The 14855-nt window shown below is 37.0% G+C and overlaps 2 protein-coding genes across 3 annotated transcripts in view; one reads left to right on the top strand and one right to left on the bottom strand.

Moving 5' to 3' along the window:
* LOC123762541 (condensin complex subunit 1) overlaps window positions 1-6797 on the top strand; it is a 47020-nt gene extending 40223 nt beyond the window's left edge. The window contains exons 27-30 of one of the 2 annotated variants that reach the window (XM_069332532.1): window positions 142-392; window positions 3567-3668; window positions 5775-6021; window positions 6173-6306. In XM_069332532.1, the coding sequence (XP_069188633.1) occupies window positions 142-392; window positions 3567-3668; window positions 5775-5995 (574 nt within the window). In that variant the 3' untranslated portion in view covers window positions 5996-6021; window positions 6173-6306. Of the gene's footprint in view, window positions 1-141; window positions 393-3566; window positions 3669-5774 lie in introns of both variants that reach the window. The other variant, XM_045749040.2, reaches the window with a different exon arrangement.
* A 3040-nt stretch (window positions 6798-9837) lies between these two features.
* Xbp1 (X box binding protein 1) lies at window positions 9838-14379 on the bottom strand. The gene is given in 3 exon segments (XM_069332533.1): window positions 9838-10815; window positions 10818-11079; window positions 13988-14379. Coding segments are annotated over 3 exon segments (1341 nt in total). The 5' UTR covers window positions 14227-14379; the 3' UTR covers window positions 9838-9975.
* Between the last annotated feature and the right edge of the window lie 476 nt (window positions 14380-14855).

Below are 14855 nucleotides of genomic sequence, written 5' to 3'. Positions count from 1 at the left end.
CACTGGGAGCTCTTGGCTGCCAAAACAAAAAATGAATATATATATATATATATTATTGTGATAGGTATAATGAGACAAGGTTTATATAATATTTGATGGTAGAACACTCAGTTTATTAAATGTTTGTGAATTTCTTTACAGTGAAAAAAGTACAAGGAAGCTCAGTGAAAACTTCAGCTGCTATTCTGACAAAATGCACGAGCCTGAGGTGTATGATTTCTTCTTGGGGATTTTGGCAAATGCTCAGAAGACAGCAAAACCCGAGTCCAAGGCATTAATTGAAGAATTGGAGGGGCGTATACAGGAGAGCCATGACAAAGGGGTGGAAGATGAAAATGTAATCAATAAAGCTGCTAGTGCCAAATCAAAATTCAAAAAACCACGTTACCCTGGTAAATATTTCTTTACTTGTGAAATGTGTTTATGTATATATAAGATATACAATATGTATTTTAGGTTCTGAAAAGTTGATTCTCTCCAGCACTTTCCTAATTTTATTTCTTAAATATGGATGGTCAGCAATTTATATGGTATTTGAATAGATGCACTTGGAGTTAAGCAAGTTAATACTTTGTATAAAAGTTTTACAGTTAAAGGGGGGGGGGGCATCACTTTTGGAACTACGAAGGTTGAGAGCTAATTAGTGTAGATACATAATCCACACTAATCCTCAAGGCTACTTTGTTTGTTGTGCTTTTATATGCCATACACTTTGGCCTTTTATGATATTTTTGTAATTATATTTGTGCATTATTGCACATCTCAAACATTATAAACCACAAATATGCTGAAAATAAATAAATATATATATATATATATATATATATATATATATATATATATATATATATATATATATATATATATATATATATATATATATATATATATATATATGTGTGTGTATACACTATATATATATATATATATATATATATATATATATATATATATATATATATATATATATATATATATATATATATATATATATATATATATATATATATATAATGTTGTACCTAGTAGCCAGAACGCACTTCTCAGCCTACTATGCAAGGCCCGATTTGCCTAATAAGCCAAGTTTTCCTGAATTAATATATTTTCTCTAATTTTTTTTATGAAATGATAAAGCTACCCATTTCATTATGTACGAGGTCAATTTTTTTTTATTGGAGTTAAAATTAACGTAGATATATGACCAAACCTAACCAACCCTACCTAACCTAACCTAACCGATCTTTATAGGTTAGGTTAGGTTAGGTAGCCGAAAAAGTTAGGTTTGGTTAGGTTAGGTAGGTTAGGTAGTCGAAAAACAATTAATTCATGAAAACTTGGCTATAATAATAGCTGAATAAACAGTAATTATGTCATAAATACTGTACCATCCTTGTACCAAAAATGGTCCTCATAGCTTTCTATCTTAATTCAAGAACTAGAATTGTTACCAACCTCCATACTTTTCTAAGCTCCTGTTTAAGAGCAAGGCATCCTTAGGCATTTCCCTGAGTTAGGGCCAGAGTCCATTAAGTATGGCATATCCACCAGTGTATTGTCGACCAGATCCCTATGGTAACAGATAACTTTCCAAAAGGTTTGGTCATATTATTGGGAATAAGGGGAGATAAATTCAGTCCACGACCAATGAGATTATCCACTATGATGATAAAAGGGCAAAATCATAACTATTACCCCTTTCAAGAGAGAAATGTAATCATAGGGGCATCAAGGTATCCCAGTGCAAGCAACCAGTTAATTAACTATTTACTATTTCGAGACCTCCCTCTTAGGGTCTTGTGAGATGTTCGACTGCCTGCTGGTGAACCTATTTACGTCTGGGTTGAATCTAACTTTGTCTACAAGATGCCAATTTTTAGATCATGAGGGTTTTTGCCTTGTACACACATCACCTACACTGTGGTTGGTGGTCTTACTATTACTTTTTCCTTCTGCACTCTCCTCTTTGGGTTTCAGGCATTGTCAATTTTGTAGTCTCCTCACTTTTGGGTTTCTCGCTCAATTGAGGATTTTATTTTCTGATGGATTGTTTGATCCTGCCATTGTTTCCAGCCATGGAGAGTTTCATGCTCTTCTCTATTAGTATGGTTGCTATTCCTTTGGGCCTGATCTTCATTTTCTACACCTCAAACCACCTTTTTTTGTTTTTTAGCTAAGAATGAGAAGTCTGCCTTCCACATGGGTGTTTTAGTCATTTACACCTGGTTTTGTCTGCCCAAGGTGCACCATGCACTTTGTCCTGTGGCCACATTATTTGCATGCAACTCAATGCTATGCAAGTCAGTGCATTGTGAACCCAGTCTCTTACATTGCTCCAAGTCATCAGGAAGGTGGTTTAGCTTTGCCAGTTGGCAGATTATCCTCGCCTTCACAATATGTGGGATAATGAAATGTGCTATTCTGGTGGACTGTTTAGTAGTTTACCAACCTCGCTTTGTTTCCTTTTTTCCATGGGTAGGTCGAGCTGCTCAGGCAGCTCATGAATGAGGTCTCGCCTGATGAGGACTCTCGTATGACCTGGCCTGCCAACTAGTAACAGTTGGATACATCATGGCTGGATGTGTACTCTGTGGCAACAATCGTTTTGCCCTGTTTTCCCTGGTTCCTAATTTCATGCATGCTGTTGCCTGTTTTGATGCACTTATACTTTCTGATGGTTTTTTGTTGGGTTTTGGGTTTATCACTGATCCCCAAGATACCCATACTTCATAGAGAGTTAAATTCCGGTCCTGGCTCCTGGTAGACGCGAGAGGTCTTATGCAATTACTGAGCGGCACACTCAAAAAAAGGCATTTCAAATCATTTAATTACATTAACCCTTAAACTGCGCATGGCATACATATATGACGTAGGGTGCCGGCCACAATTCAAATGGCCCGCGGCTACACAGGGTTCACATCAGCTTCCTCAGGGCTTTTGTCAACAGACGCCACGTTTAAAAAAAATCGTGGCCAATGTTCTCGGGTGTGACAGCCACAGTACTGTGTGGGCAACCAAGGCTAGCGCATGCAGGAGCTAACAGCACTGTTGTTTAGCTTGTGACCACAGCATTGCCTGAAAATGTCAAAATAAATATGTAACTGCTATTATTTAGCAATGATTATTACAGGAAACCCCTGACTGTGATAAAAATTACCAGGATTGTGATACAGTAATAGCAGAATTCTTGTGATAATTAGCGCTGTGTGGGAGGAGTAATGCTGAGGTAGGTAGCGTTGTCTGCTGAATCTGTGTGGCCACGTGTTGTCTGTACTCACCATAGCAGCTAGGTGGTTCGCTATGGTGAACACAAATGTAGATTCTTATATATAATGTGTGTATTAGTGTAATTAAAACAAAAGGAGTAAGTTGGGAGGAGCCACTTGGGTGACAGGTGGCATCTTCTGCATGACTTGCCATGCTGCATAGAGGGTGGCCACTATGCTCTTTGGGCACCATAAAAGCTTAGTTGTACAGTTATGTACTTAGTTGTACAGTTGTACAGTTATCAAAATATGTCTAGTTATTTAACATTTAAAAACCAAAAAGATATATCTTTTCTTTCCCAGCACAATCAGCAAAAATTAGAAGAAAACCAAAGGAAAGTTCAAGTGAAGAGGAAGAGGAAGATGTTCGGAATCAGTTACACCCTGCTCATAGAAACAACAAAGGTGAGAGGTGCTCAAGTTGATGTATATAGGGACAAACATACTTTCATTCAATCTATTTTTTTCCCTCCCTCCTTACTGATGCTGCTAATGAAACTGTAAGCTAAGAGCTGTTACCCTACAGCATCTCATCTGAAGTCTCATATATTTAATGACATTACTGTATTAGTTTTTGTTAGGATAAACTTTAGTAGGCTGTGTGTATCTTTCCCTTATCTTTTATATATTGTGTTAGGAAAGTCCTTTCCATAATTATTTTTGCCATGTGTTTATTTCCACCATTTTTTTTTATTTTTACCAGGATCACTAATTTTGCTCTCATTCTGCTGTTGTTGCTTCTCTCTTTAGTTCATCTATACATGCTTTTTTAATGTCTTCATATACTTTTCTGAATCATCTTTTGTTTGCTGGTGCTATATATTACACAGCCACTATAGTTGTCTCATCTTGTATCAAGAGTTCAAAGGTTGCTTCAGAGGGGTTGCTTCATTTGGAATTAATTACCTTCTAAAATACCAAAATAAAAATTCTATTTGTTTAGCTTTGTGTATAGAAGTGCTAGAAATTCTCTTTAATTTGTGTTTGTTCTACATGGAAAAACACAGCTAGATAAGCATAATTGATTTGGTAGTGCATCAGACAGATTTAAAAACATGTTTTCTTCTTTCTTGATTCTACTTTTACTGCAAACACTTCCAACTCTTTAGTATGGCCCACGTGTTCCACTTGAGCCAAAATATCTATATACAGTATAGATTTTGGACACTATGGAATGCCTCTAATTTTTCACATAAATAGTAACCATAGGCTCAGTTCAGTGTTTATGAGGTCTATATGTGGTTTTTTTCTGCAAATACAAAAAATCTACTAACCTACCAACACCTTTCATCCTAACAAAATATTTTATACTGAGCATTAGTACAACTCTTATATGCATGATGACAAAGCATTTTGCTTATAATCAACAAATGCTAAAATAAATACAAGAAGAGAGCAAGCAGGCTGTGAGACTGGTTGTGTGATCACTGAGGCAGTAGGAATACCTCTACAAGTGTGTCTTGTGGCAAAAAACAATTCTCTTGCAACTAGTTCCCACCACAAAATAAACAGACTTGTTTATTTTGTTTCAAATTTAAATCACACTGCTGTGTTCAGCATCCTTGAGTTCATTATACTGACTTTTAGGCATTATAATCCTTAAAAGTTTGGGAATACAGTGGTACTGTACCTTTGTTTATGATTCTAATCCGTTTCCAGAGAAGCGTTGTACACCAAAAAATTGTAAACCAAAGCTAATTTTCCCATTAGAAATAATGTAAATTGAATTAATCCAATCCACACACCAAAAAATATTAACTTAAAAACATATTTTATACCAAATACTACTCATATTTTGTACTACAGTATATCTTACCCTTATTGAGGACTCTTGTTGGCATGTGGTAGATGGTGAGAGGGGGGGGGTGGTGAGGAGAGGTGTTAGTGTTTGGAAGGGGAGTCCCCCTTCCATTATAACATCAGGCAGTGATGACATTTCTGAGGTTCTCTCTCTCTCTCTCTCCTACATTTTGCAGGCATACCACTAGAACCTAGTTGTGGCTCACTGCTTGCTTGTCTAAGAATCTTTTATGTTCAGAAACCAAAAAAGCAGATAAACAATGAAATTCTTTGCTAAGAGTTCAAGCATGGTCGTCACTAAGTGGGATCGCTGGTAAACTGAGTGCCTCGCCCGCGTCCAGCCGCACCACATGGTTGCTCGACCCAAACATTTATTAACAGACAAATCGTGTTCCAAAGCAAACGTCGTACACCAATTCAAATTTTACAATGAATTTGACATTGTATACCCAAAAAATTGTAATCTAGGGCAGTCGTAAACCAAGATACCACTGTATTTTATTTTTGTTATTCCCCCTAATCGTTTATAAAATGCCATCTTAATTAATAATGTATTACTGTCACTAAAATTTTGAATCATGTATTGAGTATGCCACACCATATCACATGTTCCTGCAGTGATTTGTTTACATTTTGTATATGAATACAGTACAGTATACCGATATGTCAGTATATTTTTTTGTAATGTTTTAATTTCCCAATTTACAACAGAAAACAATGTGAGGAGGTCAGTGAGGCAGTCAACAAATACTTTTACTTCAAAACATCAGAAGAAAATTGTTGATGAGGATTCAGATGATGATAATTTAAAAGGCTCCAGCAGCAGCGGTTCTGATGAAATGGAGCGGCCTCGGAAATCTGTCAGAAATGTTACACCCCAGCCTTTAGCTGAAAATCATTTTCGTCCCAAAAGATTAAATAGGCGAAAATAAGAAATTATTGTACTGTCAATGTAATGGTTATTATTATTAGCAAAATGTATATACAGTATATAACATGAAAGCATTGGCTGTTTGTGTGAAATATAATACTGAATATAATTATATAGTTTGTACTGAATATAATTATATAGTTTGTACTGAATATAATATATAGTCTCAATTATTCAGATAAATTGAGACGAGCAATGTATTGACCTGGGTGCAACAAATGAGCAATTATCTGAGGGTTGGGAGGAATGATTCGGACCATTCAAATGATGATGATTGAGGATGAGACATTTCCATTGGCCAACATAAATGAGTTTACTCAAGAGATGTAACAAGTACAACTAGGTGAGTACAGGAGAGCTCAAGTTCTTCTCATTAACAACTATAGACAATGTGACATTTATTTCTGCAGTTTGATCAACTGACCCTGAATTGATGGCATGTAGTTAGAAACACACCTATTTACAAAGTACTGGAGGAGGAAGTGAAGACAAATATTACCATATCATAAATGATAAATGGTTTATTAATGAAGTATATTCTGTAGTAAACAAAGATGAAGACTACTGTGTGTGTTACTAGAGGAATTACTTTGTTTTGATGTCTTACCATAACTGTCTTTCTTCAAAGAATTGTAATTTTGTGTATGTAAGTAAGATGCATTTATTTACATGTATACAGTATTTTTATAAACATTGATATATTTTCCATTAAACATATTTGGTGGTATTAAGTATGCACTCTCTTGACAAATCTTTGGTTTCCTCACTGTACATAAATTAGCTTATAAAATTGTTGACTAAAACTAATGTTTGCTTCAATTATTTTTAATTATCAATCCCATTTTTTTATGATTTTTGTAGTACAGTACATATGATTTTCAGAATTATGTCAGTTTTAGGCGTTTACCCTTGTAGACCATAGGGCCACACAGCCAGGCTGATCTAGTAACTCCAGCAGAAACCTTGTCAAGTTTTCCTTGAAAATGTTTGTTTGTTCTTGTATGTATATTTGTTGGCAGGAGATTGAAACAATGTGGGGGCAATATCTAGAATGAACAAAAATATGTAACACAATTTTTAACAAAGTGTCATAGCTCTAGATAAGGAATTGGTAGCCTTCAATAACCTTCGAGATATCTCTATACTGTGTCTGATACACTGTTCTCTAATCGTACTCGTGGTGCTGTGACTTTTCATTGGATTAAGTTCACACTTCCTGCCATTACTTTTACTCTAGTTGTAATTTCATTCTATAAGTTTGGTACCTAACACTCCAGTATTTTATGTAAATATTATGATATGCGGTATATACATCTATTGAAGGATTACAATTTGAGTGTTTTCATGTAGTCCCAGTAGTTCAAGTACTCCAACAGTTCTTTGCAGGCAGTCAAGGATCTGTACATTGGTGTGGTATATCTTGCTTTGAATGTTCTCGTTAACCACCAAATCATTTTCCTGGCTTTTATTTTTATAAGTTTATTTTCTTGTGCTGGCTAAATATTAGGTTTTCTGACAATTATTCCCAGATCTGTAACTCCTTTTAAGTTGTTTTTTTTCACTGAACTAATTGGAGTTTTATTACAGTTGAAGATTATAATACTGTACTTTCTTTTACCCAGTTGAGACTTTTGATATCTTATTGTAGTTACTAGGCCCCCCCCCCCCCCAAGTGGCTCCCTGAAACTATTTTGCCAAGATTGCACCATTTAATAGGTCACATCATTCACGGGAGTTCTGTTAGGCATATTGGGGACCAGAACCTGGCCCATGCAGAGTGACACTTCTCCACTACACCAGGAAAGCATCCAGAAAGTCAGAGAAGCTTTACAGAAACTGGAGGTTTCACAGAAAACAAAACTTCAAAACTACCAAACAACTATAGTGGTACCTTGGAATACGAGCGTCCCTGTTTACGAGTTTTTCGGATTACAGGCAGGATTTCCTCGGAAAATCCACATTTAACTTAAAGGTGTATGGCAATAACTAATTCTTTAACCATTAAACTGCTCAGCATAAGGGGGTATAATTTGAAAAATATTTGGATTATGTCAAAATTACTTAAAAATGTTAAACAAATCTCTAGCTTATTAGCTTCAGCGTCGTGAAACTTTCATAAAAATATTTTCAGAAATTTATTTTAGATGAATATTTAAAAAAATGTTTTGTTGATAAGGAGAACAGCGCCTATTAACTGAAACCGATGGATAATGCAATAATAGAGAGATGCAAGCACCTGTCCGACACACAAAGCAGAATAATGGTAAGAAGTGTCCACAAAGTGGATATACAGCTGGTGCCTTTATAGCATTGGTGAGTAATACATACTCATTATTTGTATTATGTTGTTATGCTCTATTTTGTTATATATCACGTAAATACATTGCCCAATGTTATTATAAGTTACTTTCAACAAATTCCATTTTTTTTTTTTTTTTTTTTATATAGTTTTTCCTTTGTTTATTATTTGAATTTGTTGTAACATACATCCTGGAGAATGCATACCCTTACCTATGTGAAGACAGAATTAAATTGGTCAACTCAAAACTTGGGACCGACTTTTTTTTTGGGGGGTGGGGGGGGGGGCTGATTTTTTTCAGATTTCAAACTATTTTCCTTGTTTCTTTACATTGTTTTGATTAGAGACCAGAGTAAGACTTTTTTACTTATATAAAGTACCAACCCGTCTTCTTCAAATGTCGCTTTACACTTATGCGCACTATGGCCAAAAATGGACGTATGGAATTTTAAATGAAATCGGCTCACGAAAGTGATGTACCTTCCTGTTTCCTCTGGCTTACTCGGAAAGGTTAGGAGAGGAACAAATCCACAAGGGATTTGTGGATTTGTTCATTTGATGCATCACACTATTGTGACTTGTGTGTAGTGTTAGAGGAAACTTTCAAATAACATTTTTCCATGACATTTTGAAACTTAAGGGTCATCTAGATAGGCAGCCAGGAAATTTTCCTTAACTTACTGTTTTGGGGGAAAAAATCCAAAATTTATTTTCAATTTCATTTTGAAATTACGTCAGTTATCAGCCATACGGGTAAACGGCCAAAAGCGACGTAATTTTTAAGAGGACAGGTTGAAAGTACTGTACACCCTAAATACTGTATATTCCCTAAATCATTATTATTATCCCTATATTTTGTTTTTAGGGGGGGTTATATTTTCTTGACTTCATTTCAACAGTGACCTACAACTTTCACACATTTGAGTATGAATTCCAAACAATGTTTATTACAACATACAAGTAAATTCATGAATTAGAACTGCCTTATAATTGAAGTTATCGACAATGAATATCTACAGTAACTAGAATTTCAACTTGCTTCAGTGTCCCCGGGCTGCGGGGACACTAAGCCCCGGAAGCACCTCAAGGTAGCCTCAAGGTATCCAAAAATCTAGTTCGACCGATTTGCACCATTTTTAGTGTGCACAGCTGTCTGCTCTACAGTCCCTATAGAATTGTTTTAAATTTGTGTATATTTCAAATGCCATACTAATAAACTACAGTATACTGAAAATTTATATTCTAAATATGAAAATGATCATATGCTATTCTGAGAGCATAACAATAAATGAACAGCGGGTGCTTTTATATTTTTGCAGATTTCAAAATCTGACGTTTTCAATATTCAATTTTATAATTATTTTCTATTTTAAACAAAGTTGGAGCATTTGCCTAGTAGATTATGCACAAAACACTTAAGTTTCAGAAAATTTTAAAAACTGAGCTCAAACATATGACATTTTGTGCAGTGTAAGGGTTAATCCATCATATACCCAATATAAAAAATGTATACTTTAGGTTAATTGAAGAGGATTTTTTGTACATTTTTATTATAGTATATACCACAAATGAGGATAAAATATAAACCTTACTCCTACTATTCACAAGCCTTATTACAATACTGTATATATATAAATATACAAGTTTTCCCAGGTACTTAAGTGCTACTGGTGCTCAGTATGCTAAAATAATGAAGGAAACAATTCATTAAATGAGTCAATATCAAAGTCCATACTATGGTCTTCAAATTCATCAGACTGTAAGGATTGAGGTGATAGGACATCAAAAGATTCTAAAGATTGTGGTGATGTAATAGATTCATAGCCAGACTCTGACCCTAAGAGAGATTCTGGGCTAGAACTAGTCAATTTATCCTGAAGAAAATCTAAAATCTGCTCCTTACTAATTGGTGAAGGTGCTCTGGTAGAATGAGACTGTGTTCTTGGGCAAGTTTCATTGCCTTTTGTAACTGAAATACTGGCAATTTTTTCAAAATCTAGAAAGTCTTTCAAAACTTCTGGATTGGTTATATCTTCAGTTGGACTTGCCAGTTCATCAATTGACATTGTGACACCATTTGTTGATACACACTCAATGCTTTGAGCAGGAACTTCATTTAATGCACTAGTTAACTGAGCAATAAGGTCTTCTTCAGCAGGAGTAAGTCTTGTATTTAGGTCCTCTTTTGCTTCATATCCCTTAGTATAGTCATGGTCTGCTAGGTCCCAGTTGGATTCCACATCTGTTGTTGTGGTCCCCACCATTTGAGACCAGTTAGTCTTTTCTTCACTGGCAGCAATTGTGCAGGTTGTGTGCCTTGAGGTGACTTTTGACTGCCCTTTGAAGAACTGACTATCACAGTGTCCATCAGACTCAAGGCTGCTGTAGTTATCCACTGTGAACAAAGTGCCGAGAGAACCATGATCCTCATTACTGCCAATGCTCCGACTGCCCGCTGCAGGGGTAAGGATACGGCTGATCCAACAATTGGGGCATTGACAGGGATCACGACTCCCTCCGATACACTTGTATTTTGTGGTTCACTGACAGTTTGGCAATAAACAGCATCACTATCAATTTTCTGTTCACAAGTACATTTTGATAACTTCTCTTGTAAAGCTTCATTTTCTTCAGCAAGTTGTGAATTTTGTTCTGTTAGTATTGAATTTAGACTTGTTAATTCTGAAATATGATCCGACATCTCTGCTAGTTGTGCTTCCAACTGATCCATGCGCATTTTCTTCCTGTCACGTGCTGTCTGTGCAGCAACTCTATTCTTCAGTTTCCTGGAATAAAACACACTGTTTAGACAATTTGAGAGAACTCTCAGCAGTTTTATCAAATTTATAGTCCAAAAGTTAATGTAACTTTCTTAATTTTTTTTTAAATTTTAAAGTAATTTCATAAATGCCATCAGTAGACAGTGCACTGCCATTCAAATTTTCAAGATGGTGGATTTATACACAGTATAAAATTTAAATAGTGCCTGGGTAATAAAATTAAACAGAACAGCTATAGCTAAGTAATTATTAAAAGATACCAATCGTCTTAATCAAAATATTTACTTCCTAGGCATTATTTAGGATGCCAATATGAGCAAAAGATAATGTCAAAAGTATTGGATCAAGGTCAGATTTACCAGTGATTTTATTGAAGGTTTTTAATCCTGAATATCAGACTTGTTCGCAGGCGATGAGTCACAATAACGTGGCTGAAGTATGTTGACCAGACCACACTAGAAGTTGAAGGGACGACGACGTTTCGGTCCGTCCTGGACCATTCTCAAGTCGATTGTGGCACCATACAACTCGCAATCGACTTGAGAATGGTCCAGGACAGACTGAAACGTCGTCGTCCCTTCAACTTCTAGTGTGTGGTCTGGTCAACATCAGACTTATGAGTTGCTACATAGTGCAAAGCAATTCTGACCCCTACAGTGGGCCCCCACCATACACCTGCATCTCATTTAGCCCTTACCACACTACTAATACCCCCTCCCTATCAACCCCTACCAGACTTGACAGTTCCACATAAAGGTTGTTCTGGAAACAAATATACTTGAGGGGTGACAAAAAACTTCTGATATGGATAAAATCGTGACAAAAACGAGGACAATAATCAGAGGCACCAATTCATATTGTCAGGTGAGCCAGTTCATATATACATGTTAGGCTTGTAGTGAGATACCCTATTGTCAAATTTCTGACCCTCCCTAGGATACAACCCCACAAATAGCCAACTCCTGGGTACCTAGTTACTGCAAGATGAACAAGGGCATTTTGTGACAGGAAATACACCCAACCATCTGTCCTACCCAGTATTCGAACTTTGAATTCTTTAGAAGTCAAGAATGAACCCAACTGTACTATCTGGGATTGGAGAAATGTCGCAAGTGGAATACCACTGGATTCAGTTCTAGCACCAGTAATAATCATTATCTGAACGATCTCCTAGAGGGAACAATTATATGAAGATGTTTGCCGATGCCAAACTACTATGCAAGATAAACCGACATCTGTCATGCCCTTTAAGATGAATTGGAAAATTTAAGTGTACAGTAGTAAATGGAATTTAATTTTTATAAATGCCACGTTATGGAATGTGGAGTAGAAAATAGGCACCACACAACATACAAATTATGTAGGCATTAATTAAAGAACTGATAAAGATCTAAGGAATGGTCCTGAATTGTAGTTACCCAAGGACCACAAAGAACATGGTGCTAGGAGCCTATGCTATGCTTTATAAGGTGTCTAAATACATGGATGGCAAAATATTAAAAGTAATTGTTTGCAATCTTTGTGGACATCAAAATTGGAATATGCAACAGTTGTATGGTGCCCATATCTAAAGAAGCACATTAAATTGTAAAAGGTGTAAAGACGTGCCACTAAATGGCTTCTGGAACAAATACAGCCAAGGAAAGGCTAAATGCACTAAATATACCACAGAAAAAGAAAAGGCGTTATGATCACTACATACAAAACTAATGGAAATCTATAACATTGATAAGAATTCTTGAAACATGCCGCTTTAACTCAAGCTATTGAAACAAATCTTGCCAAAAAAAAAAAAAAAAAAGTTTTCCTTTACAAGGAGATCTTCAAGAGGAAACTAGATTGTTTCCTCTAAGGAGTGCCATACCAACTGGGCTGTGGTGGGTATGTGGGCCTGCGGGCCACTGCAAGCAACAGCCTAGTGGACCAAACTCTCAAGTCAAGGCTGGCCTCAGGCTGGGCTTGGGGAAGCAGAACAACTCTCAGAACCCCATCAACCATCAAACAGTGGCTGTTTGAGATTGGAAAAAGCGAGTGTGGTAAGTGCTAAAATCATCCGTAGTTTCAGTGTCATGCCAAAGTACAGTACTATACTAGGAAGACAGGACACCATGAGCATAGAACTTATCCTTTTAAATACATTTAGGGTAACTATTTCTTCCCCCCCCCCCCTTCTCTCACACAGTTGACTCGCCATACACTCCTCACAGTGGATCATTAGTCCTGTGTCCAACAGTCTAGCACAAGATGAATTTAAAGAAGGTTCAAAGGTAAGCCACCAGACTAGTTCTAGAACAGTTATGAGGAAAGGCTGTGAGAATTGAACCTTGCATTACTGGAAGTTAAGGGACACATTATCACCTTATAGAAAATTCTTGGGAATTTAGAGGGTTGACCAGACGTTACATGGGTGGTACTCGTGCAAGGAGGGCAGTTTAAAACCAGGTATTCAGGCGAGCAACAAAGAATTGCAGTATCGTTAATTAATAAATGTAATAAACTGCGGAGCTATGTGGTGGAGGCAGACTTCATAAACAGTATCAAATATAATTATGACCCCCACCAAGCTCAAGAACCTGTACACCATTTGATTGACAGATGAGAGGCGGGACCAAAGAGACAAAGCTCAACCCCCTTTATCTTGAAATGATTTCGAGGCTTTAGTGTCCCCGCGGCCCGGTCCTCGACCAGGCTTCCACCCCCAGGAAGCAGCCCGTGACAGCTGACTAACACCCAGGTACCTATTTTACTGCTAGGTAACAGGAGCATAGGGTGAAAGAAACTCTGCCCATTGTTTCTCGCCGGCGCCCGGGATCGAACCCGGGACCACAGGATCACAAGTCCAGTGTGCTGTCTGCTCGGCCGACCATGAATACAATTCTAAAAGAAATCAATAAAGTCCGCAGCGAAACGCTACCTTCTCATAATTTTTTCCTCGAGGCTGAGATGATCGAGCCTCTGCCTCTTCCGTGGAGACTTGCCCTCGTCGTTCACCATGCCGTCGGCAGGTTCGTCTTTGATAACGTGCACGTAGTTCCCAGACAATAAGGACGACAGCTGTTGGGAGGCAATGGCGGTGTGCGAGGGGACCATCACCCTCCCACCGGGGCTCAGATGCTTGGGTAGCGTGATCACTATCGTCTTGGCAGCCGCCATCTCCAGAGCTGCTCCTTCAGTGCTCTGTCTCACAGATAACCAAGCTCTGCGCCCGTCAAGTTGAAGTTAAAGTTGGGGTGGAGGAGGAGAAGCCTTCACATAACGCCTTCCTTGTGTGGTGTGTCGGGACTTACTGCTGTGGCGGCCGCCTATTGGTCCGCTCTCCCCCTCTTGCCACCCATTCTCACACTTTCTATTTACATCATTTTACCTTAAACGTGCTTTATATTTATTTTTATATAGTATTACCTTTTTAATTAACTGCAAGTATATTTTCAATGATTAAGTACGACTAATACACCATTAATTCATTGTCTTTAAAATATTGAGAGTATGTTATCATTTTCCCTATGACGTCACTATGACGTAGGTGCCAACATGGCAGGGTCCAGAATGTTCATTGCCGTTATTTCTTTCCTACTAATAAACATATTGCAAAAACAAATGAAATTGAAGGAAAACAATTTTGTATTATTATTACCTGAGCTGATAAAAATAAACGTCTTTCTTAGTTTTATTTGATTTGGGTATTTATTTGTGTATGTATATGTCAAGAGCTATAGGTATAAATATTCGCCTAATATATCACCCTCTCACAGCTAGAGAGAGAGCGGTCACGCGACGTCAGG

This window comes from Procambarus clarkii, chromosome 27 (genome assembly GCF_040958095.1).
Source record: "Procambarus clarkii isolate CNS0578487 chromosome 27, FALCON_Pclarkii_2.0, whole genome shotgun sequence".
In the NCBI taxonomy this organism is placed as follows: domain Eukaryota; kingdom Metazoa; phylum Arthropoda; class Malacostraca; order Decapoda; family Cambaridae; genus Procambarus; species Procambarus clarkii.
Note: the sequence above shows the minus strand (reverse complement) of the source record. Positions and strands in the feature narration are given on the sequence as shown.